Source organism: Syngnathus acus, chromosome 13 (assembly GCF_901709675.1).
Source record: "Syngnathus acus chromosome 13, fSynAcu1.2, whole genome shotgun sequence".
NCBI classification, from domain to species: Eukaryota; Metazoa; Chordata; class Actinopteri; order Syngnathiformes; family Syngnathidae; genus Syngnathus; species Syngnathus acus.
Window position 1 is genome coordinate 11,885,199 of NC_051098.1, and position 26,036 is coordinate 11,911,234.

Sequence of the window (26,036 nt, forward strand, 5' to 3'; positions counted from 1 at the left end):
TGGCGCTGCATCACTGTTGCTATGGTTACCGTATCGCCAGGATATGGCTCAAAGCAGACATGCCTTATTTAGGGCTCCCCTTCGTTTCCCAGCGTGCCACTGCTTCCGCTAATCTAACCCAAGAGTGTTTTTTCCTCACTTAAAGATGAGGGCTAAAAATAGAAAGAAGCATCCCCAATATTTTTTTTTTTCCCGTCTCTGCTTCTTAACCTCCCATCATCTCAGACTATTATCTGACAGGCTCAATGATTCGTTCCTAACATTGCACCTCCTGAGAATACTTCACCGTCGCTTCATCTTCCCTCTCGCTGTGTTGTGTCACACAGTTGACAGATTATCACGTTAAACACCACTTTAATCCACATCTGCTGTCTCTGAGTCATCGAGGATAAAAGTGAGACTGTTCTTTAGATATAAACATACATTAGGTATTGAATTGTCATTGTCTGTACATGTCCGATGAACACCTTACAATTACAGGCCACATTAGAGACAATTATTTTCACAACTAATGTAATTTAATTAAATCAGACTTCTCATAAATAGTGCCTTTATTTACCAAAGCAAAAGTGAGCAGAAATGTATAATCAAACTATGTTACAATATGTCTAATGCTTGTAACTGTCTGGTGGACAACAATTTCAGGGAAACATGCAAAATGTTCAAAATGATAATAAAAATAGAATATGCATCATTGAAATGATTTGAATTGTGAGCAATAAAACCACATCAAACATTTTGATATTTACTACATTCCCACGTCTGAGTGATTGAGTGTACCATCAGCACTTAAGAGGTATTGACCCAGCTGACGTCACGCTTGGTGATCCAGTCAATAGAAAGCATTACTTTTCAGTTCGAATACTATTTTAACAATGCATCCATTGTTGTGCTATATTTAGTGAAACTATTCCACTCTGTTGTTGTGCAACCGTCTGCCCGCTCATGCAAACAGCTGACTTAAAGGCGACGCAATGTGCATAAGGTGGAGGTGGGAGTCTCGCGCATGCGCGTCAGTGCCCATCAGCGACTACTGGAAAACAAAAGGGAGTGGGAGAGAGAGGGACAGGCGAATGTCTCAAATCTTTCTTTAATGGCGCAAATAGATTTGAAACGACTTGAAGCGTCGTTGCTATTCGTCGAGGGCTGAAGAGAGAAGTGGAGTCGTTGATTTTTGTCGCGTGGAGTACAAATCCGAGAGAATCCACAGGTCCTTCGCTTTTTCTGCCCGTCGTCTCGTCGATTTTGGAAACAATGTCAACGCGTCAGGTGAGCACGTTTCAACTGACGAAAGGAAGCAATTGATGAAGTTAGTTCGCTCGAGTTACATTTATGAGTCTCGAATTATAAAAAGGGCCAAGCTTCGCTTCTGAATTAAGTCTATTTATTTTGTAGTTCCTGCCGTAAAGTTGAAGTTTGTGATTGACTGCAAGTTTCGCGGACGGAGGTGAGCTGCGCGCGCACCCTCGCCGAGGAGTGGCGCTGTCCTGGGTCCTGAACTCCCCCTGAGAACTCTGAACTCCTGACCTCGTTAAGTGTGGAAGATCCAAAAAGTCAATCTTCAGCGGTACCTACAGAGAGGGTTGAATATGCAAACTCCAGCCAGAGTTCATCTACAAATTGTGGTCCTTTTGCTTTTTTGGGGTAAGTTTAAAACTACACCGATACATTTGTTTGCTTAGTTGTGTTTTGATCTTAGCACGCTAGCCATCGTTTTTTCTAAATGACTCAAAAGAGAAACCTACCTAATTTTATCCATACCTGTTTAAAAATGCTTTCAACAAACTCGATGATAAAGATTGGTTACCCAAAATGATTAGTTTAGTTAATGAAATAACTAAACCCAAAATTACAAAAACATTTTCAGCAAAATTAAAAGGCAAAGATAACAATAATTTACTAAATGGATACTTTACTTTACCATTTTCAGCAGTAAAAAAAATGATATTTTTGTCTATAATGAATTTGCTAACTTCATTTGATAACTTCACAGGCCTTAAAATAAACCTTTGATTGTGAAACCAAGCTTCAATTTAATCCCATTCAAATTCTCACTTTAATTGACCACTTTCGGTCGTCCCCTGAACTGCCAGATAAATGATGGAATCAATGTTGTCACAGTCTGCCTGTGGGGCGGGGGGGGGGGTTATATAAGTAGAACGTTACACAGTCACACTAGAGACATCCATGTGGCCAGCTGGCAGGCTGCTGCTGCTGCTGCCACGCTTCACTTAGAAGACATCCATCTTTGTCTTTTATAATCTCTTTTATTCTTCCCATTGCATCCTTCCCACTTGGTCCTGTCTCCTATAATCTGACTGTCACATTTTTTTCTTTCTTTCTCCTCCCATACCTCCCACTCGATTGTCCTTCCCCTTAATGCAAATACTAATGTGCAGAGGCCATCATTAGTGCTCACTGGCCTGGATGAGCTTGGATTTGTGATCAAGTACTGAAGGCAAACCTTTTCCCAGTGCTCGCAGAGCTGTAAAATTGAGTGGACATCACTTTAATGCTTACTGAGCTTTGCCATTTGCTCCAAATTGGATTTGCTATAGACTGAAAGGCTGCAAGGAATCGATCATAGGCAAGACTGGACCATTATGTTGTGATACTTTATTTTACTAAAAAAATATTAGAATAAACAAAATATTTGTAATTTTACGGTATTTTATTTACAAAGCTGGAATGCTAAAAATTGTCTCAATGTCCAAAAATGTATGGGGCTGACTTTCCATGAGCTGTGATTCATTTCCTTTTGTTTGTGTGTTGTTAGCGGCTAAGCTAGTCATATGCTCTTCTTCTATGGCAGTGCACCTGAGCCAGCCGGTGTGCGTAGACCTCCCCTCGGGGACGGAAGCGGTTCTGGGAAAGATGATGAAGTTGACGTGTATCTCTTGTATGAAACGTGAGGAGGTGAAAGCCAAAACCCATGTGGATTGGTATTACATCACCAAGATGGAAGAAGGCGTCACACCTGACAAAACCCTTGTAAGATCTTTCACCCAGTCCAGTATTTCCTATCTAAGTGATGATCATAAAACAAGAGCATCTCACTTCTTCGGCCCTCCCTAGATATACAAGTATGAGGGAGACTTTCCGATGGAGATGGATGGACCGTTCAAGGGCCGGCTGTTGTGGAACGGCAGCCAGGACTTGCAAGACCTCTCCATCAGCATCGTCAATGTCACCTACAACGACAGCGGCGTCTACGAGTGCCACGTACTTCGCCAGTTCGAGTTTGACTCCTTCACTCCGTCAGCTTATGTCTTGAAGAACATCACACTCCGAGTGAAGGAGGAAGGTGGGATTCATTTACACAACAATGTGATGGCTCAAGATCAGATTTGTGGGTTCATTTTTAAACCAGCATTCAGATTTTTCATTATTTTTAATTAATTTTGGTTTGATATTTGCTTTTAAAATTCAGTTTTATTTATTTATTTATTTGGTTAATTGTAATATTAGTTATTAGTCTTTAATATTGGTTTGATTCTTTTTTTTTTTTTTACATATAATACATAAAATTTTTTTAGCGGCTTTAAATTGATTATCTCGGACTAATAACTAGCCTCTAAAATATTAACGTCTCGTTTTAGAACCGGGCCACCTTTTTAAAACCACAATAGTGTAGGTAGCCAAAAAGCTAGCAAAGTACAGAAGAGCCAGACAAATTTGCCGGTGGAGACCGGGCTAAATGTCAAGTAGAGTAGATAACGTCGGTGGAAACGAGGCTTAAATGAGCCTTGCGCTTGGCTTGCATCCAGGGCAGGTCTCTCACCCAAACTCTGCTGGGATAGATTCTAATGAAGATAAGTGCAATTGAAAATGGATTTTAAGTTCCAAATAGAAATATCCTTCACAGCAAATTCAAAATAAGATCACAGGAGAGGAATATATATATATATTTTTACCAAGGTGGATTCTATCATGCCTAAAAAGGCAAAAACAGCAAATAAATCACCATAACCATCGTGCACACCCTCTCTGTGTTCTGAAGGATTAATTGTGTGTTTTGTTTTGTCTTGTCTACCCTTTTGTCTGCTTTCTTTTCGCAAGGGGTAATGTATTCTGCTTCCTGCATCTTTGACTTGCATTTGAATGCTTCCATGACGCCATTCGTTTACAATACATACACTCGCCGTCACCGATGCCAACATTGTTTCCCCAATTTAGTGTGTTCTAAAAATGAACTGAATGTTTTTACCTGTGCAGATTTTTGAGTAGAATTTATCTTGAATCTTTGTCTTATCTTGAGTTTAGTATGTAGTGTAGGTAATTAATCCAAGCGTCTTCCTTCATATCCCACTTCTGTGTTATCAATCCCCCGTGTTCTGCACATAATGACGGCCCGGTTTTATGTTCCACTAATGATGTTCATTGTTGTCAAATGGATTATATAGCTCAGTGCAAATGTGTGCGTGTGTTTGCGCCAGTGTGTACTTTGCCATGCGAGGGATAATATGACTATAATAGAGCTATTTGCCGAGGCTGCAGATTCACATCGCTTTGTGGAATTTGGCACCTTGTATTCAGTTACGCCATTATTTACCGTAGCGAGTTTAAAAAGTTGAATTGATTAGAGACATTTAAGCAGGAATGTGTTTTACATTGGTTCTCTTATCACTAAGTCATACATGACGTTAAAATATTCCTCATGTCTTACACAATTCATCCTTTTTCACATTTTAAAGGCTAACTTGTGGAGATATTTTTGTTCCTGTATTGAAGTGATTTTTTTTTAACCATCAAACCTTGTGGTCCTTGCAAAGCTTTAATGAAGATGATTCAAATCTCCACAAGTCGCCTTTACCTTCACAGGTTGTATTGTTTGTAGCACAAGTGATACAAGATATGTTTTTAAAAAAATCTGCTTTTGAAAATTTTACATATTCTATGTAAAGGCAGAATTTTTTTTTTTTACATGTCTTGTATTGATTTTCATTACATTGTGCAGGTGTTCCGAATAAATTAGCCCGTGAATGGAGTCCCTATTATATTGAAGACAAAGCTCAAAAGCATGTCTTCTTTATGATGCCCCGATTTGTTTATTGTGGGTTGCGCGCATCCTCCTCAAATCTGTGAATAAAAAGTACCGCTTGATTCGCGATAGAAAACAACCCAAAGGTATTGAATAAAACATGTTTGTGTGCTCTCGCAGCCAGCCCGGACGCCACAGCCCTCTACTCGGAGATCATGATGTACTTGCTGCTGGTCTTCTTGACCTTCTGGCTGTTGGTCGAGATGGTTTACTGCTACCGCAAGATCTCCAAGTCTGATGAGCTGGTGCAAGACATAGGGTGAGTCCCACTGGGATGAATGACAAGTAGTGAGTGAGCGAGCGATACATTCGGGCTAAGTTTAAACGACGGCGATCAAGTTGTGAGTGTTTGACAATGTTTTGATAGTTTTTTAATGTCAGGCAATGTTGCTTTGTAAAGAACATGTTTGCCCCCGGTTATCCAAATCATCTTTCCGCATTGAAATGAATGGGAATGCCATTAAACCGTTCCAGCCTCACCCCAAAAACGTTTCTTACATCCCCTCCATCTATATTAATTGAAATTGACAAATTAATAGAATTACGATAAAATAATTTGTGATTTTCTTAGAACGGACAGGAAGACATAAATAACTTAAATGGACAAAAAGGAACTAATAGGATTCGAATCACCCGCTTGACAGAGTACCCGCTCCGGGACTGGATGAAGGTGGTTGCTCATATTGCAACATGATACGTAGGTGTTGTCACTGCTGCCTGACTTTCGGCAGATTGCATCAGTCATTTCAAACACTTGGAAAGTGAAGAATTTTCAGGACCATAGAGAACCTGACAGAGCTGACAAGAAAACAGCCAGACAGATGGACAACGAAGTAATTGAGTCCGCTTCGCATCTGTTTGTAGCCCTCGTCTAACATCTTTTCACAAAACCTATCAGACGCCGCCACATAAATCTCTGCTGAATGCTCTGTTTTTTATTGTTGGAAGCGCCGTCTTTGCGCCGCCGCTCCGTCAGCGCTGACAAAGACCCAAAGGCCCCTGTGTAGTCAGCTCCCGTTGGACCGCCATTGTGTTGACGGGGACATGTTGATCCGGACCGACGGCATTTAAACAAGCAATTTATCTGTGCAACGGAACAATCGTAACAAATAGATTTTTTTTTTTACAATTAAGGCCTTTATCAGACAATACGACAATGTGCGTTTCCTGTTTCCACAATAGTGACGATCCACAGAATGAAGTTCGTACAATCCCCAAAAGCAGTCGACCCAAACTTTTTCTTTACAATAACATCTTCCGTGGCCCCCACCCCCTCCACCGATCTAAACGAAGCTTCACAAATTGAGAAGATTCTCTTCTGCTTTGCCAGGTATTGAAGGACCATGACGGGACGATAACGATCGGCGATCCCAGAGTCCCGCCAAGCGAATCTCTCCCCCCCTCCCCCAACGTGATGCCGTTTTCCTGTGAAGAGCCACAAATGTCAGTTTCTTACCTTTCTACGCTAAACTCAAGTGCCCACGCTAGTAAAACAAGTTCAAATGTCGAATGTCACGTAAAAAAAAAAAGCGGCTGCACTTCATGTGAACTCGGGCCTCTTCTTCATACCGCGTAGTGCCTCTGTGATGTAGACCCTTTAGAAATCGGTACAATCAAGTCAACACACTCTTTAACTGCTACTCAGTGTTTTATTTATTGCCTGTAGTTCTCTGGATTTTATTCAACAATATTTTATAAGACATACTGAGAGGCTGATTTTATTAGTATTGGCTAATACCTTTGTAAAAAGAATTACATTGCTTTTTTTTATTGTTATGACGTGCATTACCGCTATAAAGAACAAATATATGACTATTATCTTTTCTCAGCTGTATTTCTGTAGCCTTTTAATTCTTCCTCTTATTCTTTCTGTATAAATCAGGTGTAAAAGGTCTTAAAAGCCGCTGCTTTGCCAGTTCTTGGTGATTCAGTGAAGGCTTTATCACTACTTTGTTATATTTTGGATACATTTTGCACTTAATGTCATGCGGCGCTGCACCTGTTCTGCAAATGTTTGAGTAAATTCCGCTAAATTCCAAATCTGTCGTCAATCTTCAATTCTGATTGGAAACCAAATACACGATGCGGATTTTTTTTTGCGGTTATAAAAGTACGTAATTATGACAACAGCTTCAACAAAATAGCAAGGCTAGCTGTACTAAGCTAGCATCAACATGTTAACACTATATTTTTCCTGTACTATTATCAGGTTATACATTTTACATGTTTGCTGTCATGGATTCACCGTGATGAAACGTGTTTCATTTTAAATTGGAATCTTTAAGTGAGTCAGCGGAAAATATCTGCTTTTTCCTCGGGAAGGAAAAACAACATAGTTGAGTTAGTAGGCGGCCATGTTTTTTTTCATACTGTGTTTCAGATGTTTCGCCGTACATGGTGTCAACTTTTAACTTTATAGCTGTTGTGGTGCTTTTTAAGTACAGTGGCTCAACACAACACTGCACAATAAGCCCTCACTAAAGCTTTCGACTTTACAAAAAGGAAGCAAAAGCTTGCAGGATAGTGAACTGAAAAGAAAGTGCAAAAAATCCAGGTTGCTCTGTTCCAAAGCCCGTGAGCCAGAGCAGCTCTTCTCATGGCGACCAAGCTATACCTTTATCAAAGCGTAATCACCTGACTAAAGTGTCCTCCAAAACTCCCAAGGTCAGATAATATATAGTCCGGGGTGGTGAACTGGTAATATCACCGGTGCGAACTTTATCCATCCATCAGGTTCAGATAAATTGGTTATTGATTGCGCAACATATCTCGTAAAGCGGTCGCTCAGAGTCCTCGTCTGTCTTTTCTCCCAACATGCTGCTTCCCTCTCGTGTTGCCGTTATATCCCCAAGGATACAGCCCGGTAATGTGGCCCACATCCGTACCAAAATACATTTGGATTAAAGCAGGCGGCCTCCTGCTGCTGGCAAATATTTGAAGTCACATCACATCAGGCACTCAGACAGGCCATGACTATAAACACCTTCATTTGGATCCTTTTTTTCCCCTCATGTCGAGTAATCACGCCATGTGCCTGAATCGATATCACACTGAGAAAAAAAGCGAAAAGCCATAACGATAACCTAGAGCGGTTTTACGTTTTTTAGTTTATAAAAAAAAAAAGAAATCACATCTTCATGTGACACGTGTCCATCCACGAAGGGTCTTTGTCTCCCTCTAGTGTAAAGTGACATCAAACGTCATCAAAAACTGATGTTTCTTCAGTCATCATCCTGAACGAATGCTTGCCGCCATTGATTTATCGAGTCCCGCCTCTTCGGGGGCCACGTTGATAAGAAACACTCGGTCCAGGATGTTGGAGCCGAGATGATGCGGAATGTTGTCCGCGGCCAGATGCGCCTTAGTGATTGTGGATCAATAGTCATTTTCCCGGAGCTGGCGTCTATCGTTTGTAGCATTTAAGTGTTATGATAGACTTATTGATCAAATGCAAAGCGTGTCAATAAGATGCTTTGGTTTGCTTCGTCTGGCTGGGATGTAACTTGTTAATTCTTCCGCAAATCACTGTCTGACCAAGTTTAGGCTGATTTTTTTTTTTTTTTTGTTAATCCTGACACGCCATTCATTCATCATCATAAATTTGGGTTTATTTCTGAATTTATTTTTCCGCACTTGATTTTTAGTGTTTCTGTTCCTTGCCGTTTGAGTCCTTCAGCATGCCAAACGTGAGAAAACAACTAATTGGCCACTAGGGGCAGTATAAAACAGTCATTTACCACAATTTAGAAGAGCTACTCAGCTAATTTAAATGACTCAAAGGCTTGGGAGTATTGTTACATCACCGATGCTATTTGTTAGCCGCCCTATGTGTTAGCATTGAGCTATCAGAAGGCAAAGTTGAGTGCTCATTTTAAATAAGTAATTCTGTTTGTCTTGCGTGAGGGGAAATCTTGAATGATATTCCTGACGACTCACTGAAACATCCTTAATCTAAGCCCCGCCCCGCTTCATTAGAGTTCGAAAACCTTCCCACCTATATAGAACATCCAGATCCAAAGCAGTGGCAGTGCTTGATGATAACATTCTACCACTGGAACACATGGTGACATTTTCCAAAGGTGTCGTTGTTTGAACTTCATAATTGTCTCTGAGTGAACTCCAGTCGAGTGCTTTTCCAAGCGTGACCTCATTTATTATGTACAGTACACGGATCAGTTAACCTGCTTAAAAAGGTAGCGGTTGTTCTCACTCACTTTTCCTACTCTTGCAACGCAAATCCGGCTTGATTTAAAATTTTTATTCATACCGTCATGCGCGACTTTTTGAGATAGCGAGACTAGAGCCGCAAGTCGATTATGGAAGTGAGGGTCAATCGCCGTGTTTGCAGATATAAGTCGCTGACTGTATTTTTTTGGGCCGATTGTTCAGTTCAGTCGCGTTCGGCCTTAAGCGTGGCATTAGTAGATAACCGAATGTATTACTTTCTATTCTGTATCCTAATCGTACATCTTTGCACATTCTATGCTTCTTTAAAGGGCATTGCTGTTATTACGTTGATTTGCAAAAATAAAAGTTAATTAATTCTTGGAATACGCAGATTTATCTTTAAACGGCTCTCTGGATACGGAACACCAAAGTGATGACTTTACATGGATTTAAAATGATGTAAGAAGCTCATTTGGAAGGCTGGCTAATTTCGAAGTGTGACAAATGGTTGTGTCATAATTTGATGAAGGCTAAATAGCTTGTGCACATCAGTCCAAATGCTATTTTCCTGTGGCTAATTGTCTTCTCTAATCGGTTTCTTCTTCCCCGCTAAACAAACGGAATGAGTGTTTTTGCAAAATATTAATCTTACCTTTTTAGATGAGTTAAGCGTGTGATTTAAATACAATTATTTGTTCCTATCTCCCCTTGTTCTTTTGATTCATGCATTATTCAGAGTTGCTTTGTGATGGAATCACAATCCTGCTAGCACAACAACACATCGCTGGTGTTTTATTTTTTTATTTTTTTTCAAACACCTGTCCTCCGCTTTAACTAAGCATCTCCACGGGACTTTTGCAAAGAGACAATGTATGCAATTATTCCAGAGTGGTCTGAAGAATATTAAATTACCTCTGATAAAGGTGTCACTTGACATCATTCGCATACAAGTACACGGTGGTGAAAACATTCAAACAAAGCTTGTAGAACAAAAGTGACACCATCATTTATTTTTTATTGAGTTATTTGTAAAACATTTGATAATCTGACTATCTATTTCCCCATTTTAATTATTGCTAATCATCATTGCACGCCAAAGTGCACCCAAAGCCTCCTGCGTCCGCATCTCCCACCTTTCTAATCCACGCTCTCTCGCATTTCAAACAAGAGGCATCTTTGATTAGCGAAACAAAGAGCATGCCTTAAATAAAAAGAGCATTTACAAGTCAGACTGCGCTCGCATTTGCGAATGAGGGTGAAGCTGGCGCCGCGCACGGCACAATGACGCGCTCGCTCTATTGTTAGTGAAATGAACACCTGGCTGCCGGGCAAGTGTTAAACCGCACCTGATGCACTGCACACAATAAGATGACACAGTGCACAACATGACATCGCAATGGCTGGATTCATCCCGGCCTCCACACACCCGCTTATTTTTTTTTTCCATTCGCCAGGAGCTCGTTGATTAGAGGAACGTTTATCATACCGGTGGCGGCACGGTTTCCTGTGGGAAGGGGAAGGTGATGATGAAACATCACTGAGTGTGATGACGGTGGTAGTGGCGCTCTGTGGAGCTCTAATAAGCATCCTGTGGAGATCTGAAAGGAAACGAAAAGGGAGCTTCTGCCAGATATTTGAAAAGCTTTACCGCTTTTGTGCAGCAGCCAAGGCGGCAGATGGTTGATCATATTTGGACATTAGCTGGCTTTAAATGCAATCCCGCACTAATGTATAAGTGAGTGCATGGATAAGGTTTGAAGGCTAATGTAGCACTGCGCTAAAGTCTTAGTCCGAACACGAGCATGATTAAAACTAAAAAAGGAAACTTCATTGCTTGTAGAGTTTGAAAAGTGATGAGTAAGTAGAGTCCAATTTCAACAATGAAGTTCATGAAGAAGCCAAAACTTCCCGCCGGAAAAAAACCCTCCGGGATCAATTAAACCAAAGGAAAGGCTTTGAGCGCAGTTTTAATCCTTTAGTTGTTTGAAATCCCAGATTGGTTTTTGTGAGCATTTTGTAATATTTGCATACGTAACAGCACATCCTAAACTTGTTCCGATTAAGCCTTCAAGCTCTGAAAGAGATGGATGCGAGCATTGTCTGTGGCTTAACTGATCGTTGGGAGGGGTGCGTAATGACCACACTAGATCGATAGAAAAACAACAGCCAGGACAATGCTCATTTTTTTGCAGGGCCACTGGTGGGAAAGGCTGATTTGCCTTTTGATCGGGTCAAAGGCCTGTAAACAAAAGGCACTCTGAACAGAGGAGCTACTTTTTGTTACAGAGAGCTACAGAGGAGAAAATCGTTTCACCCTTCCAACAAACGCCAATGTCCATCCCCTTGAGACTATGATGCGAAATCTATGGACGTATTAACAATTATCATTGATCATGCTGTAGCTCCCCATTACATATTGAAATATTTGAACATTATTATTATTATTCTTGAATCGATTGATAACTGAATTAATTACATACATATTATATGCATATATTCAAAAATATATTTAATATATTTAAATATTTTTAAAAATATCTATTCGAATTCACATGACTGTCTATTGTTTAAACGTTTACATCCGAGTACAGTGATTCTGATAGCGTGGTACATAAAAGTATTTCTGAAGTAAGTACAAATAAAATGTACATTAGAACATCACAAAAGTACATTTAAGGTACAGTTCAGTTGTATTTAACTTTTAATTATGGCGGACAGTGTTTTTTTTGTCAGTAACATCAGAGTGGGAATATACTGAAAAAAAGACGCTATAAAACAGTGACATTTATGACTATTACGAAGACCTAAAAGTGGTCTCCAAAGACATAGACCTCCTAGTTGATCCCAGACTGTCGCCACAAGCGTCCCATTCCCGCCAACAGGGTGTTGCACCTCTCCGCAGTGCAGATCAAATTTACTTCACCCGGTAAATTTGATCTGCACTGCGCCATAAAAAATCATTTAACCAAGTGAATTTGATCTCACTTGAACTGAATCTCGTCGGCTATTGTGCAGTACCGTGAGATAGAAAAATATTTAGTTGGCATTGAAAAGCCTTGACTGGTGAGCGCTGAATGACACTGAAAGTGGAACATTTAGTTGAGTGGGACACATAGTAGCGCATTTTCTTCAAATGTCTTAAAGGCACATAAAGTACAGCCACCTAAAAAGAGGAAAGCTAATTTGTCCACTGTGTCCATTCTTTCCCATTGTTTCAGTCATTCCCAGAAGAGCAACACAAATCAACTGGTAAACCTACATTTTGTCCTCAACCTCACAGCAAGGACGTCCACACACATATCAAGGAGTCTTACGGAAGAAAAATAAAAAAATAAGTAAAAGTGAAGTCATAAAAACAGTAAAGTTGTATGATAGAAAAAAAATGTCAGAATAAATAATCTAATATAGAAAGTACCGCTTAAGAAAATGGTTGAGAAAATAATTTCCTCTTGTTTGTGCCCTCTCTGCATCCATTACAACCTGGTGATCCTGAAAGGGGTATCCTTCCATCTGTGGTCCCTTCTCAAGGTTTCTCATTTTCCCCGGGCAGGGGTTTTTGAGTTTTTCCTTGCCCTTTTGGGAGCTTAAGATCAGGGGATGCTTTGAGAATAATTGTCAATTTTTGTCTATGTGAAGCCCTTTGAGACTGCTTGTGATTTAGGGCTATACAAATAAACTTGACTTGACTTGACTTGACTTGACTTGATTACTAACAGTCGTGCAGAGTCAACAGAGGGGGTCAGCAAGATGGCCGAGCGACCGGGTTCAACATCTCGGTATGATCAAGAAGAAGGGTGAGGGGAGGGGTGGGCTAAAGGTGATGCTTATCTCCCCCTCGTCGCCTAGCAACAAATGTCTATTTGGCATTCTGCAACAGCCTCACTTATGAGACTGTTCTCCTCATTTCCGCTGACATTTCAAAAATAGTGATCAATTTAAAGTTATTGTAGATGTGTGCAAAATATGTCGAATTTGTTCCGAGCCCATTATTGTACAATATTGAACGAAAAACGCGATTCACATCGACTAGTTTAAAGTACGTGACTGTTCCTGCTGAGAGAAATAGAGAGCGAGCGAGAGAGAGAGAGAGAGAGAGAGAGAGAGAGAGATTGATAGAGAGATAGATAGATAGCTATGCACCCACTTGCCAGTGGAATGAGAGGCAACCATTGAAACCTTGTAGCAAAGTTCAGGCTCCACCACCGGTCGTCATGGCAACAAAAGCCGGACTCACCATTGACCCAGCTCTATGTGGAGTAGGCTTGATCACGTGACTGAAAGTGGGCCATTCACTAAAAACCGGTTGATATCAGTTAGACAATCTGCAAATGTTAAACTTTTCAAGCAAAAATGTAGCATGTATGTATGTTATCAGAACAACTGATAATCGTTTTAAATTTTCACGTCCAGCTTCATTTTTAGAATCGGACCCATGAGAACTGTCAAATTTGTTGTATCCATTTTATATATAAAATAAAAAATAAATAATGAATAAATATATATTTATATAAGTATTTATTTCTTCTATTTTTTATTTTACTTTGATTTATTTGTGTTTTTTCATAAGAATAAGTCAATAAAGTAAATAAATAAATCACCAACCAAGTCAAAAACCAAGCCTTAAAGTTTGCCTGCATTTCAACTTGTCGTAAATAATTAGTTGGAATCAGTTCGTTTGTACCCCAAAGAAGAAGCACTAACAAGCAATCATTCTGTATAGAGCCACCTACAGCCATTCAATCAATGCCCTCAAATGAGCTTTACAGCAAATTGCTATTTTTCCACCTCTCTCTCCTCTTAGTGCTTTTATGCACGCATTTTCATTCATGTGGCTTCCACCTTCATTTTTTTTCCACTATAGTCCTTATACAAGCAGAAATTCTGACACGTCCAACGTTTTCATTGTGTCAGTATTTTTCTTTCACAAGAACTTGAATGTCAAAATAAACCATTTAAAAAGTTAGCTGGGATAAACTCCAGCTTGCAGGATCAAATCATTCACTGCCAGCTCAGTACAAAGTAATTGTTGACGTCTATTCTCGTCAATGGCAGTGAATGAGTCAAACACACAAAAATCGAAATCCTTAAATGGAAGCTCTTCAAATGAACTGCCAATGTTTTTTTTGTTTACTTTTGAGCTCAGTGTTGTGGTTGGCCGATAGTGTTTCTTATAGAAAGATTTGTGTTTGAATTTGTCTAACATGTCCTTCCAACGTGTATCTTCCTAAAAAAAAAAAAGATTTTCTTGACTTAATTGGGTTCCTGCTCCTTGCCAGACACTCTCTCTCATCTTCACTAAGGTTCACTTTATCAAATTAGAACCCGAGATTATTTTTTTGAGAACACATATAGGCGTATAAACAATTATGACAAGAAAAAAAGGGTCATAAATGGACGAAGAAAAAAAAAAAACTAGGTATCTAAACGGATGGCTATATTTTCCCAAACCATTATTCCAATCATGAATCTTTTTCAAGAAGTAAAAAAATATTCTTCCTGGATTCTCGCTATGATAAATATTTAAAAACCTGCTCTGGTCCACCATGTGCCCTTGAAGCCTGTAGAGACGCTCCTGCTCACCTCTTGGCTACAAAGTGAGACATTAATCGATTGTGAAGGTTGTGAAGCCTCCACAGTGTGACAGTGAACAGCACCTTCAGTGAAGGCAACTCGCCAATCATTTCCCCACACTCAAATATTTCTTGTATCACTCTGAAACCAACACCGGTCATGTACTGCTATCACACCATGACAAGCTAGGAGAGCAGCCAAAACCACAGATGAGCCACTCGTGGCCTGCAGTACACTTAAAAAAATAAATAAACACACAGCAATGAATATTTTAAAAGTGCTGGAAGCTGTCTGTGAAGTTTGTTTACGTAAGCTTACATAGTTTGGAGCCATAATGCTGTTTGGTACCACACATCCCAGTGTAGCGTCACGCCGAATGTTTTGTTTGCAACAGAGACAATGTTGAAATAAATGACTCGATTTAAGCTCAACACATTCCCCTGCTGTTTTTTCAACAGCATGATCCTTTCTTTATACCGTTTTTGTGGTCTTAAAGTTAAAAAACTTCAAGTCTTGGTTGTATTCATGGCCCCACGCCAGACGCTATAATTGTCTCTTCTTTATTCCGGGCCCATTTTCACATCATTGTTTCTCCTCTTTCAAGTGTGAGTTGGCGTTAGTCATCCTCTCGATGAGACTTCTGGCGATTCGCTCCAAGCGTTTGCATCCGTTTCGACGCAAAAGCCCAATCGAGATGCTACTTGATTTAGTGACACTAATTTTAATATCACATTCGCTTAATAGAAAACTGCTGACACTGCACATGAATACTTAATCTTATAAAAACTCTTAAAATGCTTGCTTGAACGTAACCCAAATGAAATAGCGAACCCAGTATTTTTATTTTTTTTTAAGAGTACATTTGCCAGATGGAAAAATAGTCAACAAAAACGACCGCATATTTTCCTCCTCTTTGTTTCAAAGTCAATAGCGATAGGAAAGGTGGAAATGCAGAATAAATTGCTGCTCAAATTTGTCAAGAAAAAAATAATTACAATTCACAAGCATGTGCTTTCCAAAATGACATCTGTTCTTGAGGAACATTGCATTCCTCTACATCAACAAATCCATTTCCCATACTGCTTGTCCTCATTATGCTGCATCCAGGCACCATTACCGCAAAACATGAAACAAGATTTTTCTTTTTTGTAGCCGTTCTTATGCTACATACACCAAAGGCACTTTGATATTGACGCACTCCAGATCTTTTTTTTTCATCTCAATGTTATGATGACAGTAAAGGAGTCCGACTTAAGTTGGAAAGGGTGACTTTGTCCTCGTTGATGACGGCATGTGAAAGGCATACGCACGATGGGATAAAAGTGGACAAAGGGCGGGGACGGCAAGAGGAAAGGAAGGAGGCCATGTGACATGTGTCTCGTAGTTGACGGCGCCTTGTATGGAAAAACACAAGTGCGGTCCGCGAGAAGCCCGAGGATGTACAACTATCACCCAGGAACCGCTGAACACACACACACTGACATGCGAACCCTTCGGCAAGGAGATTTTCCGCCTTTGCCAAACTTTCTATGTTAATAAGATTCCTTTTCGGTTCATGGATAATCCGGGCGATGCTGATGAGTGGGAGTGAGTCATCTTAACAAAACCAATTAAAATGTGCACTGGCAGAGCTAAGAAGGGGGCTAGGAGGGCACTGCCCCCCCAGAAAAATATCCCCCCAGGTGCCAGGCAAACTTTTGGCTATTTCACGTGATTTTTCTTTTCAAAATTTATACCCGTCTCCCGTGCAGAACACATAATGAATCTTTATCAGTGTTTTTTGAAATATTTTAAGGGTTTGTAGGGAAAATGGTTTTGTGGACTCCCTGAAATATCCTTAGAAAACATCGTATGTAGCGCCATCCGTGTGTGTCTGTCAAGAAAAAAAAATCAATGCATGACCTTCGACCAATAGCGAGTCCGCTTTTCTGTGATGTAGCCGCAGGGTCGAGATTTTTACACTTCCATAGTTTTAGTATTACATTTGGCGCTTCCCCATTATTATTTTTTCCTCAGGTCCTCCCGGTCACACTTTTTGCGTTTCATAATTACCGACATAAATTAAGAGATTCTCCACCAATTATTTTCCGCAGTGACCTTTCCGAACAAATTAAATTAGAGGAGGAGCGTTCGCTTGTGGTCTGATAGGAAGATGCGACGCTGAACGTTTAGCCCGCCGGGAAAAGGGCAAAGGGTGGCGGCGTGGGAGTGGGGATGACAATGAATCAAGCCAACAGGTATTTTTCGCCTGCGATTGCGTGAGCGTTCGCGTTCACGCTACGAAGTCTTCCATCAGTATGGCGTCATCACCGTCTGTAACTCAAACAACGATTTTTGTCAAGGGCACGCCTGCATGTGTCACGAGCGGGAAACTCATTTTGGATGTCAGACTAACATTCGGGAGAAGTGTGGCTCTGTCATTGCCATGGAAACCTCGCCTCTTCTTTTGTAAAAATAGGAGACAATGTTGAATCACAATTTTTTTTTGACACTAGCCTAGTTTTAGGGAACAGGAAAATAAAAGACTTCCTGAATCAATTCAATCAATTCTAAAAGAATGAATGAAAATATATCGCACTTTAAAGTTAAATATAACCGAACTGTACTTAATTATTTTCAGCAATTAAAGGGAACCACAATTTGAAAAAAAAATCACAAAATAATTAAATAATTAATTGACCAAAGTTATATATTTATTTATAAATGCTAGGTTTATTCTGTTTTTATTCATCGAGGGTATTTTTGTTCATTTCCCCTCTGTTTTTTTTCTGCCATGACTCATCCAATTGGTGCCACTTGGCAGAAGAATAAAAAAAAAAAATGGTGCCACTTTTTCCCAAGATGTTTACATCCAACTAACTTTGCCTCGTTCAGCTTGTCAACAAGTACTTGTTTACCACGCTTGATTTATATTCTCCAACATGGCTTCACAGTAAATTACATTTGACAACTGTTGAGGGAGGCCCAGAGCAAACTAAAATGTTTCTCTTTCACAGCAGTTTTGGGGCTAATTCCAACTCACCCCAAAAAATAAATCCTCTGCAGCAATTTGGGAAATGGAACACGAAACATTTGACTTTGGTGCTGCCCCATTTGTGGGGGTCTTCCTTTTTTTTTTTTTTTTTCCTGCCTGATTATACGTATGTTGCTCTTCTCACAAATGTGCCGCTGACTTCACCTTCCACCCCAAGCTCATTTCTCATGCTGCTCAATATTCCATCACAACGTACACCCAACTGCTCTTCTTGACATTGATAAATTGAAACGCTAACTTGACTCCACGGCTGATGTGTCAGAAGGATTCCCAAGATGAATCGAAATATTCTTGGCGTGCACTCCCGTCGAATCTCCTCTTTATTTTCCGCCGTCCAGCCATACCAACTGTAACCTTTTCCTCCCCCTTTTGGCCTTCATGGCTATGTCGGGCTCATTGTCCTTCCCGCTCTCGTCTCCACCTGACTCTGGAGAGAAAGATCCTTACTTGAGCTAATGATCACACACATCATAGAGCGTCTTTCACAGCACTTGGCTGGCTTCCAATTATACGCCTTCTCTTCCTTTAAAATAAAGATCCTTAACCTTCTGCTACCCACTGCCTTCATTACCAGACTTTCTCTGTCCCAATTTCTTTAGTTTTGGCTCTCTGTGAATATTTCTTGCTCCAAATCATCTTTTAAACGCAACGTCAGAACCTGTATTGACTTTTGTAAAGTAACAAAAGCTTAAATAAGCTAAAATGTTTTATTATTGATCAAAGTAACACCACATAAACATTTCTCATTTCCTGCTTGCTATTAGCTATTAGCACTTTTGCTAATCAGTGATTTTAGTTGAGGTGCAAATTGGTAAATGGGAAACAAAAAGTTGATTTAAATTGATTTAAATTCATACAAAAATATTCAGAAGTGTCGAGAACTTAAGAAAGAGAGTGCAAGCAATCTGATGTCGAGTTGAAAAGGTCTGTTGGCATAAGGAAGATGAAACTTTTTGATCAAATATCACTCAAAGTGTATGTCGAGATGAATCATATCGATTCACCAAATTTGTCCTTCAGCCGTTACAGCTACGGAAGAAAATGAAAGAAAATGAGTTTGTCTCTCGCTCTTGTTTTCGGCTAATGTTTCATTTGCATTAGTATGTCTTCTGTCTCCATTAGCATGTTCCTATTAAATATTCAAGGGGTGGGGAAATGGTGCATGAGTTCGCGTCTGTTGAAAAAATGACACAATACACCGCAACAGAATTTCTACAATCTCAAAGTGACTTGGAACTATTTCTTCCCTCGGGCATTATCCCCCAGCAGATGTGTGGCTGTAATAGTGACGTGCATTTCCTCCTTGAATATTTAAGTTAGCATTTGCACGAGCAGACTACAAACATTTTTTGTGGTGGATGCAGTGATGCGGTGAACCTCGATCAGAAATAAGAGACAAAACAAATTCAAGTGTTGCCACTCATGACCTGCTTTTCCTCACCGCGCCTCATTGCATCCATTTGAGTGCTTTTCGCTCTGTCCCGAACGTTCCTCTTTGCACCCAGGGGTCAAGCTAAATGCTTTATTGTTCTTCCAGGAAAAACACGTTGTTGCAGCTTCACCAATAGCAAACTGTTGCTTGTTCTCTCACCCAAACACACAGAGGTCAGTGAGATGGCAAACATGGTGTGTGCGTTTGTTGTTTGTTCTGCTAGCACTGTTGCGCGCTAACCTTACCATTTACGGCTGCAACACTAAAACTGAGAATGTGTGTTCAGCCTCAAATTGCTTTGTGGAAATTTTTTTTTTGTCATAATCAGCTAGCACAATCGTTTCTGTCAAGTCATACTACCTAACTAATGGGATAGAAAAATGATATAAATATATAGAAAATATCAAATATATATCACTTGAATTGCACCGGTCGCAACCGTTGCGAATTAATGTTATAATAAATGTAAACAAATACATTTTTAAAAAATTATAAATTGTATTTCGCCATTAACGGTGGTCTTCCTGTTTGGAGTTTGCATGTTCTCCCCATGCCTGCATGGGGTTCCTCAATTTTTTTCCCCCCAAGTACAATCCAATGGGCCGAAAATTAATCCACTTTTTGCTAATAGTTACTCAATCTGCTCATGCGGAACACAACACATAATATTTTCATGTGTAGGAACAAAATTCTGTCCAAAACAGAAGACGTCTTTGTACTGTTAATAAGTACCTTCGCCCTTGACTTCATCCATAAAAAATGTTTTGTTGGTGGCAATAAACTGCGCACAGGAAACCATTTTTCTCAGCTAAAGCTCTGATGGCCAACCAGCACAGTAGCTTCAATTCAGAGCAATAATGAGTCACGTGTGAGAGCAATTGCTTTTCACTCTACAATCATCCACATAATACCCGTTCGCCCTTCTAACCGCTTGCTTCTCTGAAGTACTTCAGCAGATTGCCTTCAACCAAGTCTCCAACCCGGGCAAATAAGTCCGTCACCGTTTACTCTCCTCTCCAGTACACATTGTTGTTCCACATTCATTAACTTACCAAAGAGAGAAGCTGTTTAAACTTGACTCACTCCGCAATGAGGTCTATGACGTGCAAGAGGAGAACATTAGAAGGATCTTAACAAATCCATCGCTGTCGTTTGCGGTCACGTGTCACCGAAAGGCTATTGAGTGTGTCAGTGAAAACACTTGAATGACCTTGAGCTACTTTATCCGCACTCCAGTATCTGCTCCTGCCATTTAAGAGGTTCAAATTTCCTCTGATTCTTTTTGTCATCCAAAAAAAAAAAGAAGTCATGGCGTGGAAGCAAGATGAGATTTCTTTTTAATTTATTCAGTTTTTAAAAGTCCCGCATTAATTATTTATTTTACCGCTACCGTGCTTATATTTCACTCTTCATTGCTCTCTCTTGTCTTCTCTGGCTTCTTCCCCAAAACAAAAATTGGACTCTGTTATCACGCATTGCACAGGAAAAGAGGCGTCATTAAAACAAAAAATAAAAAGGCTTTTTAAATAAGACAAGAAGCCTCCTCTTGAAGTCGGCTTCCGTATGTTGACTTGACTGCCAACATCTTTTCTTCCATCACATTCACTTAAGTACATAATTGCTGCGGCAGAGCGAGCCAGCTCAATGAGATAATAATATGTTTTAAATGAAGAAAAAGTGAGGGTGCTTAGCTGTCATTCTCTAGGGATGTCTTCAACCAATTAAATACCGTATTTTGCCTTTAATTCATTTTGCAGAGGAAAATCAATTTTTCTGCCTATTGTTTCTATTTTAATTTCGTACCTTCTTGATGGGTTTGATTCCGTTTGGCAGCTTAGAGACACCGCTTCTCATACTGATACCTTCAAGCTTAATCGTTTCAGTCTGTCGTTCGCACTCTTTATCCCTTTAGTGAGTGCCTCTTGAAAAACAATCATTGCTCTGCAAGATTTTATTTCTACGGAGATAAAATAACTTTTTCTTAACGTTGGACTGACAGTGTATGTATTGGTGTAGTTCGTCTTTTTTTTTTTTCCCCCCCACAGAGACTTTAAGGCCCAAACCTCTTTCCTTCCTCTTAAACCAAAACCTTTGTCTTGCCCCTTCACCTAACTTTTATGAAGAGAAAACAAAAACAAATCCCCTGAGAATTGGGAACGTACTCAATTTGTGATGTCGTAAGCTTCTACGCCGTTTAAGCTAGCTCTTTATCTAACATTTACTAACAACTAATTTCCTTCCTCTCCTCCCAAAACCTTTGTTTGGCCCTTCTCCTAATTTTAACAAAGACAAGATAAGAAAAATCCCCCGAGAATTGGGAACATACTAAAGTCGTAAACTTCGACGCCGTTTAAGCTAGCTCATTAGCTAAAGTTTACTAACAACTCAGAACGCGTATGGAACATCAAATCCAACCACGAGTGTCGTCACATCGAAAGGACGAGATGTAAAGTCTCGTACTTGGATTGAACCCAACTCTGTCTTCTTCATAAGAGTCTCATATCTTCATATCATAGCTCCTGAGAGGAATCAACGACCACGTCCTTTCCCCCTGCTCTCCTTTCACCGGGTCGTCTTTTCTTTATGTGCTCATCACTCTCACTCATACAAGCTAACCCATGCTAATATTGTAAATTTTTCACGGCCCTAATTCTTCAAGTGACAACCAGCATGCAGAATTTTGCCATCACCTTAGCATTCCCCCAACATCTCTTCATCAACTCAACTTAATAGAGGCCATATTGGGGTGGCAGCAGGCTGTAAAGTTTCCTGATGGCAGTCAGCATTTACATGTGTTTGTGTCCTCCCCGCTACAAACTGCAAAGATGTGAGCGTCCTAGCCACCTGTATGAATATTAGGACGTGTCTTCCTGGGGTGCCGGCACTCGGTGTGCTTTATTTTTTTCCAAACGTGCAGGAACAGTTACGAAAGGATCTGTCCCTGATGTGAGCCCAGCATGGGGGTTGCATCCAGCAGGATTGACCTCACGCCGTGGAATGGTTTTCGGATTGTATTCCAAATAGAAACTGGGAAATAATTTGAAATGTACCCTAGGAAAACACATTTAATTGTGGCGGGAAACTGCGATCTATTACACTAATATTTCAACTCTCACTGTGAAACATTTTTGCAGCGCTTTTATTAAATTGTGACTTGATATGGGAGAATACAAAAGTCTTTTCAATCACACATCTGAATAAAATCATAATTACCACCAAGTTCCTGTCTGTTTTGCTTTTTTTGTGGCTTTTGGTGTCTTTTTGTCCAACAATTGTGAAAAAACAAGTGGTACAAGAAAATGATCGTGATTATTTAAGGCAGGGGTGTCAAACTCTTTTTTTTCACGGGCCGCATTGTAGTCATAGCTTCTTTCGGAGGGCCATTGTGACTGTCAACCCAAATAAATGAATGAGCACCTCATATTATATACAGTAAAAGCTCCAAAACAAACTGACAAATAACTCGTTTTCAAATCAGACGAGTAAAAATTGGTCAAATATTTTAGACAAACGATATTAAAAGTGAAGACAATCTTCAATTCTAGTAATGACACATGAATTTGATGCACGATTTGTCTTCATGGGCCACATAAAATGATGTGGCGGGCCGTATCTGGCCCCCGGGCCTTGAGTTTGACACCTGTGATTTAAGGGGATCTTATTTAGCCAGTTTCAGCAGTAATAGTAAATATTTTGTCTGTAATGAATTTGCTAACTTTATTTTTCATGAATATTTCTCTCTCTCTCTCTCTCTCTCTCTCTCTCTCTCTCTCTCTCTCTCTCTCTCTCTCTCTCTCTCTCTCTCTCTCTCTCTCTCTCTCTCTCTCTCTCTCTCTCTCTCTCTCACCTGTATCATATGATCAAATAATCAATCTTTAGGTATTGGGTAATGATCCTCATGATTTGAATTAGGGGTGCAGGTAGACATGCAGGACCCCCCCGCTCCTTCAAAAAAAAAAAAAAAAACCCAGAATTGCCCACCGCTGCTCTATAAGGTGACACAAATAGTTCCTTTTGTTTGTGCAAGTGCGTAAACAAAACAAGCTCTTTCAATAAGGGAGCATGGAGTACTTCGTCTTGCAGAGCGTCCTAATACCACGCCTCAAGCGTCATCCACATTTCCGATGTTTAAAGTGCATCCTTCCAAATTTAATTTCCACTTAATACCCATTTAATTTCCCGCTACATTACCACCTCCACTCAGCCACTGATCTACGGCAGGAAAACGTGTCCACTTTGTTCCCCGCTGATGCCATCACAAGAGTGCGCGTATATTACGCACGTTTGAGCGGATTGGCGGAGAATCAGAAGAAACGGAGACGCGGTGAGGCAAAGCGTACTGAGCGTTCTTCCGGCAAGCGTGCACATTAAGCATTAGGGTTTCGGACAGATGTAACCCCGCCTTCTTTTGCCACTTGCTCACTCCTTGTCTTCATCGTACGCCTTCTCAGTCAGTCAGTACGGAAGGTAACTCCGTGCGTAAAAGCTGCCCCTTGGATGCGCTCTGCCTCTCACCGAAAGTATTCCTGGAAATGCATTTTTAATCATCAATCTGCTCACGGTTGATGTTTCAATCGGGCTGATTATTACTGTGGCTCTTATTGTCATTTAAAATTTTTTATCTGAAGTGTTTTTCTTTTGTTTTGTTTTTTCAATTCCAAACGTGCCCGATGCCTCCTGCGGGAGTCGATGCAACCACTCGCTCCTGCGTGAGAGCGCTCGACAACGTGCAAAGCAAATGAAGGCGAATAAAGTGGGGAGTTAATTGCCAATGCTGGATTTAAACGAAGGAAACAGAACACAAGCAGCGACACAGATCCGCTCAAACTTATGGCGTGAAGGTAAGATTTACAAACTTTGCCTTTCAATCATGCTATCCCTGCATATATCGCCTAATTGGAGCTTTTTGGTCAGGTTAGGATGCTTGGATTGAGTCATTTAATGACGATATTAATTAACTCATTAACTGTTAAAGGTGCATTCATCACTACGTGGTTTTAATAAATATCCAAATATGAGTAAATGGCTCCACTGCTTAAGAGAGCTGTGGTGAGAAGCATTTTCCTCTCATGGTCAAAATACATGGCACACATATTACCATATGAAATATATCATCCATCCCTAATCATTTTTCTTGCCTATATCATGATACTGACCACTTCTGCTAAACTGCTCACATCCTTAATTGAACACATCAGGGCAGTGTTGTGTTGTCTGAAGAAGTGACTTTTAAGGAGCTTGTGGGTTGAATGATTTGAATGTTGTGTATATATAAATATATAGTCTTTGTTTTTAGAAATGCAGAATGGGTATGTATAGGACCATAACAATTGCATAGGCTGGCCATTTATGACCCACTGTCCATAGGTTGCCGACCCCTTTCTTACTGTATCGATATTGGCTTCGTATGTGCTCACTAATAAGCTTGACGTGTTTGCAGCCTTGCAGAAAGTCAATGTGCGTTTGTCGTGTGGGCAGTCTGAGAATTAATTGCATGTGATGCTGCTGAAAATGATGTCAACAGTGAGGGTATTGTTGAGTTTAACCTTTTTTTAAAGAGAAAAATAGAGTCACATTTTTAATCAGATGGGTGATGTTGACCTTCAGACTTCCAGACCGGATCAGGTTTCTTCTATTCTGAGACTGTAATAGGGAAGAGGAAAGAGCAAAAACTGCAATGTGAACAAAAAATGGAGTATATTTTTGAAAATATATATCTTTTGTGAGCAGCTGTTCTGGCTCTCAAATTGAAACTGTCATTAAGAAATTATGCTTGTAAGATAAGGTGAACACCACGTAAGCACTTAGTGCAAGTGCATCCCGCAGCAAGAAAATAAGGCCAATGTAATAGCGGCGTGCTGTATATGAAAAAAGGATGTCCTGTAAATTTGCTTCCCAGTTGGAGTCTTCAGTATTGGCCCATATGGATCCTCACAACTGATTCAGCTTTTTTTCCTGAGCACTTATCAAGCCATGCAGATGATTTGACAGAAATAGCTCCAGTGAATCAAATCTCCTGGAGGGCTTCTGAGAAGGGTCTGTCTGAAAGGCATGTCCGCTCCAGCTGCATTTGATTCTAATCAGCAATTGATAACAGGAAGCCAACTTCATGTGATTTTTTTTTCATCTTTATTTACACGAGGGTCGCATCATGCTGTCTTTAAGTGATTAAAAGCTCAGGCGTACCACAATGGCTTGGGAGGGGGGTTGAAAGTCAAATCACTTTCTGCAGCTGGTCAGTCAATAGTGACATTTGAATTGAACAAACTGCTCTCTTGGCAGACCACGTGTCTTCAACAGAACATGAAGATGTCACTGATCATGTTTAATCACATAAGCATTGATCTATTAGCAGGTCCACAATAGGTGTACCTACGGATGTGTCCATAAGTTTGCATCGTCATGTACCACGTATCCTTCATCCTATAGCTTTCACTTTTCTCACCTTTCTAAATGTTCCCCCACCTTCTCCCTGGATTCACTACAGCTCGCAATGTCATCTGCAAACATTGTACTCCAAAGGCATTCCAGGCTAACCTCATCTGTCTGCCATCACTATTGCAAAGATGAAGGGGGCTTAGAGGTCATCCCTGATGGAGTCCCGCTTTCACCTCACACTTCTATCACATTGACAGCTCTTTTGCATATCCTTGTACTACTTTGTCATGCAGTATCACAAGTATACTGTACATCACCAATGTCAAAATATCGTCGTATTTGTAACGACGCTTCATGTGGTATCAGTGTGAGCCTGGTGCACAAGAAAAGATTTTATTTGGCCCAGGATGACC

General features: G+C 40.2%; 2 protein-coding genes and 1 long non-coding RNA gene across 5 annotated transcripts in view; 2 read left to right on the forward strand and 1 right to left on the reverse strand.

Moving 5' to 3' along the window:
• The first annotated feature begins 999 nt into the window (after nt 1–999).
• Nucleotides 1,000–7,081, forward strand: scn3b (sodium channel, voltage-gated, type III, beta). Of its 2 annotated transcripts, none has more exons than XM_037268179.1 (6): nt 1,000–1,269; nt 1,396–1,644; nt 2,813–2,991; nt 3,076–3,304; nt 5,162–5,300; nt 6,372–7,081. In XM_037268179.1, exons 2-6 carry the CDS (start codon nt 1,590–1,592, stop codon nt 6,376–6,378), a joined length of 609 nt encoding a protein of 202 aa, XP_037124074.1. In that variant the 5' UTR covers nt 1,000–1,269; nt 1,396–1,589; the 3' UTR covers nt 6,379–7,081. The 2 variants fall into 2 exon arrangements, with proteins under 2 accessions (XP_037124074.1, XP_037124075.1); XM_037268180.1 differs by having other exon boundaries at nt 1,434–1,644.
• A 4,854-nt stretch (nt 7,082–11,935) lies between these two features.
• Nucleotides 11,936–12,236, reverse strand: LOC119132712. Its single transcript, XR_005099930.1, has 2 exons — nt 12,152–12,236; nt 11,936–12,100 (listed from the first exon to the last, which is right to left on the reverse strand). It is a non-coding gene; the product is annotated as an uncharacterized LOC119132712 (long non-coding RNA).
• Nucleotides 12,237–23,222: 10,986 nt separating this feature from the next.
• Nucleotides 23,223–26,036, forward strand: part of drd2a (dopamine receptor D2a) — a 28,152-nt gene continuing 25,338 nt past the window's right edge. The window contains exon 1 of one of the 2 annotated variants that reach the window (XM_037268105.1): nt 23,223–24,086. In XM_037268105.1, coding sequence (XP_037124000.1) covers nt 24,017–24,086 — 70 coding nt within the window. In that variant the 5' untranslated portion in view covers nt 23,223–24,016. The remainder of the gene's footprint in view (nt 24,087–26,036) is intronic. The other variant, XM_037268104.1, reaches the window with a different exon arrangement.

What these genes read in the sequence shown, in the direction of transcription:
- scn3b (XM_037268179.1), top strand. Translation starts at nt 1,590, where the DNA reads ATGCAAACTCCAGCCAGAGTTCATCTACAAATTGTGGTCCTTTTGCTT. An exon ending in TCACACCTGACAAAACCCTT is followed by an intron (nt 2,992 to 3,075) that starts GTAAGATCTTTC and finishes GGCCCTCCCTAG; the next exon opens with ATATACAAGTATGAGGGAGA. An exon ending in ACTCCGAGTGAAGGAGGAAG is followed by an intron (nt 3,305 to 5,161) that starts GTGGGATTCATT and finishes GTGCTCTCGCAG; the next exon opens with CCAGCCCGGACGCCACAGCC.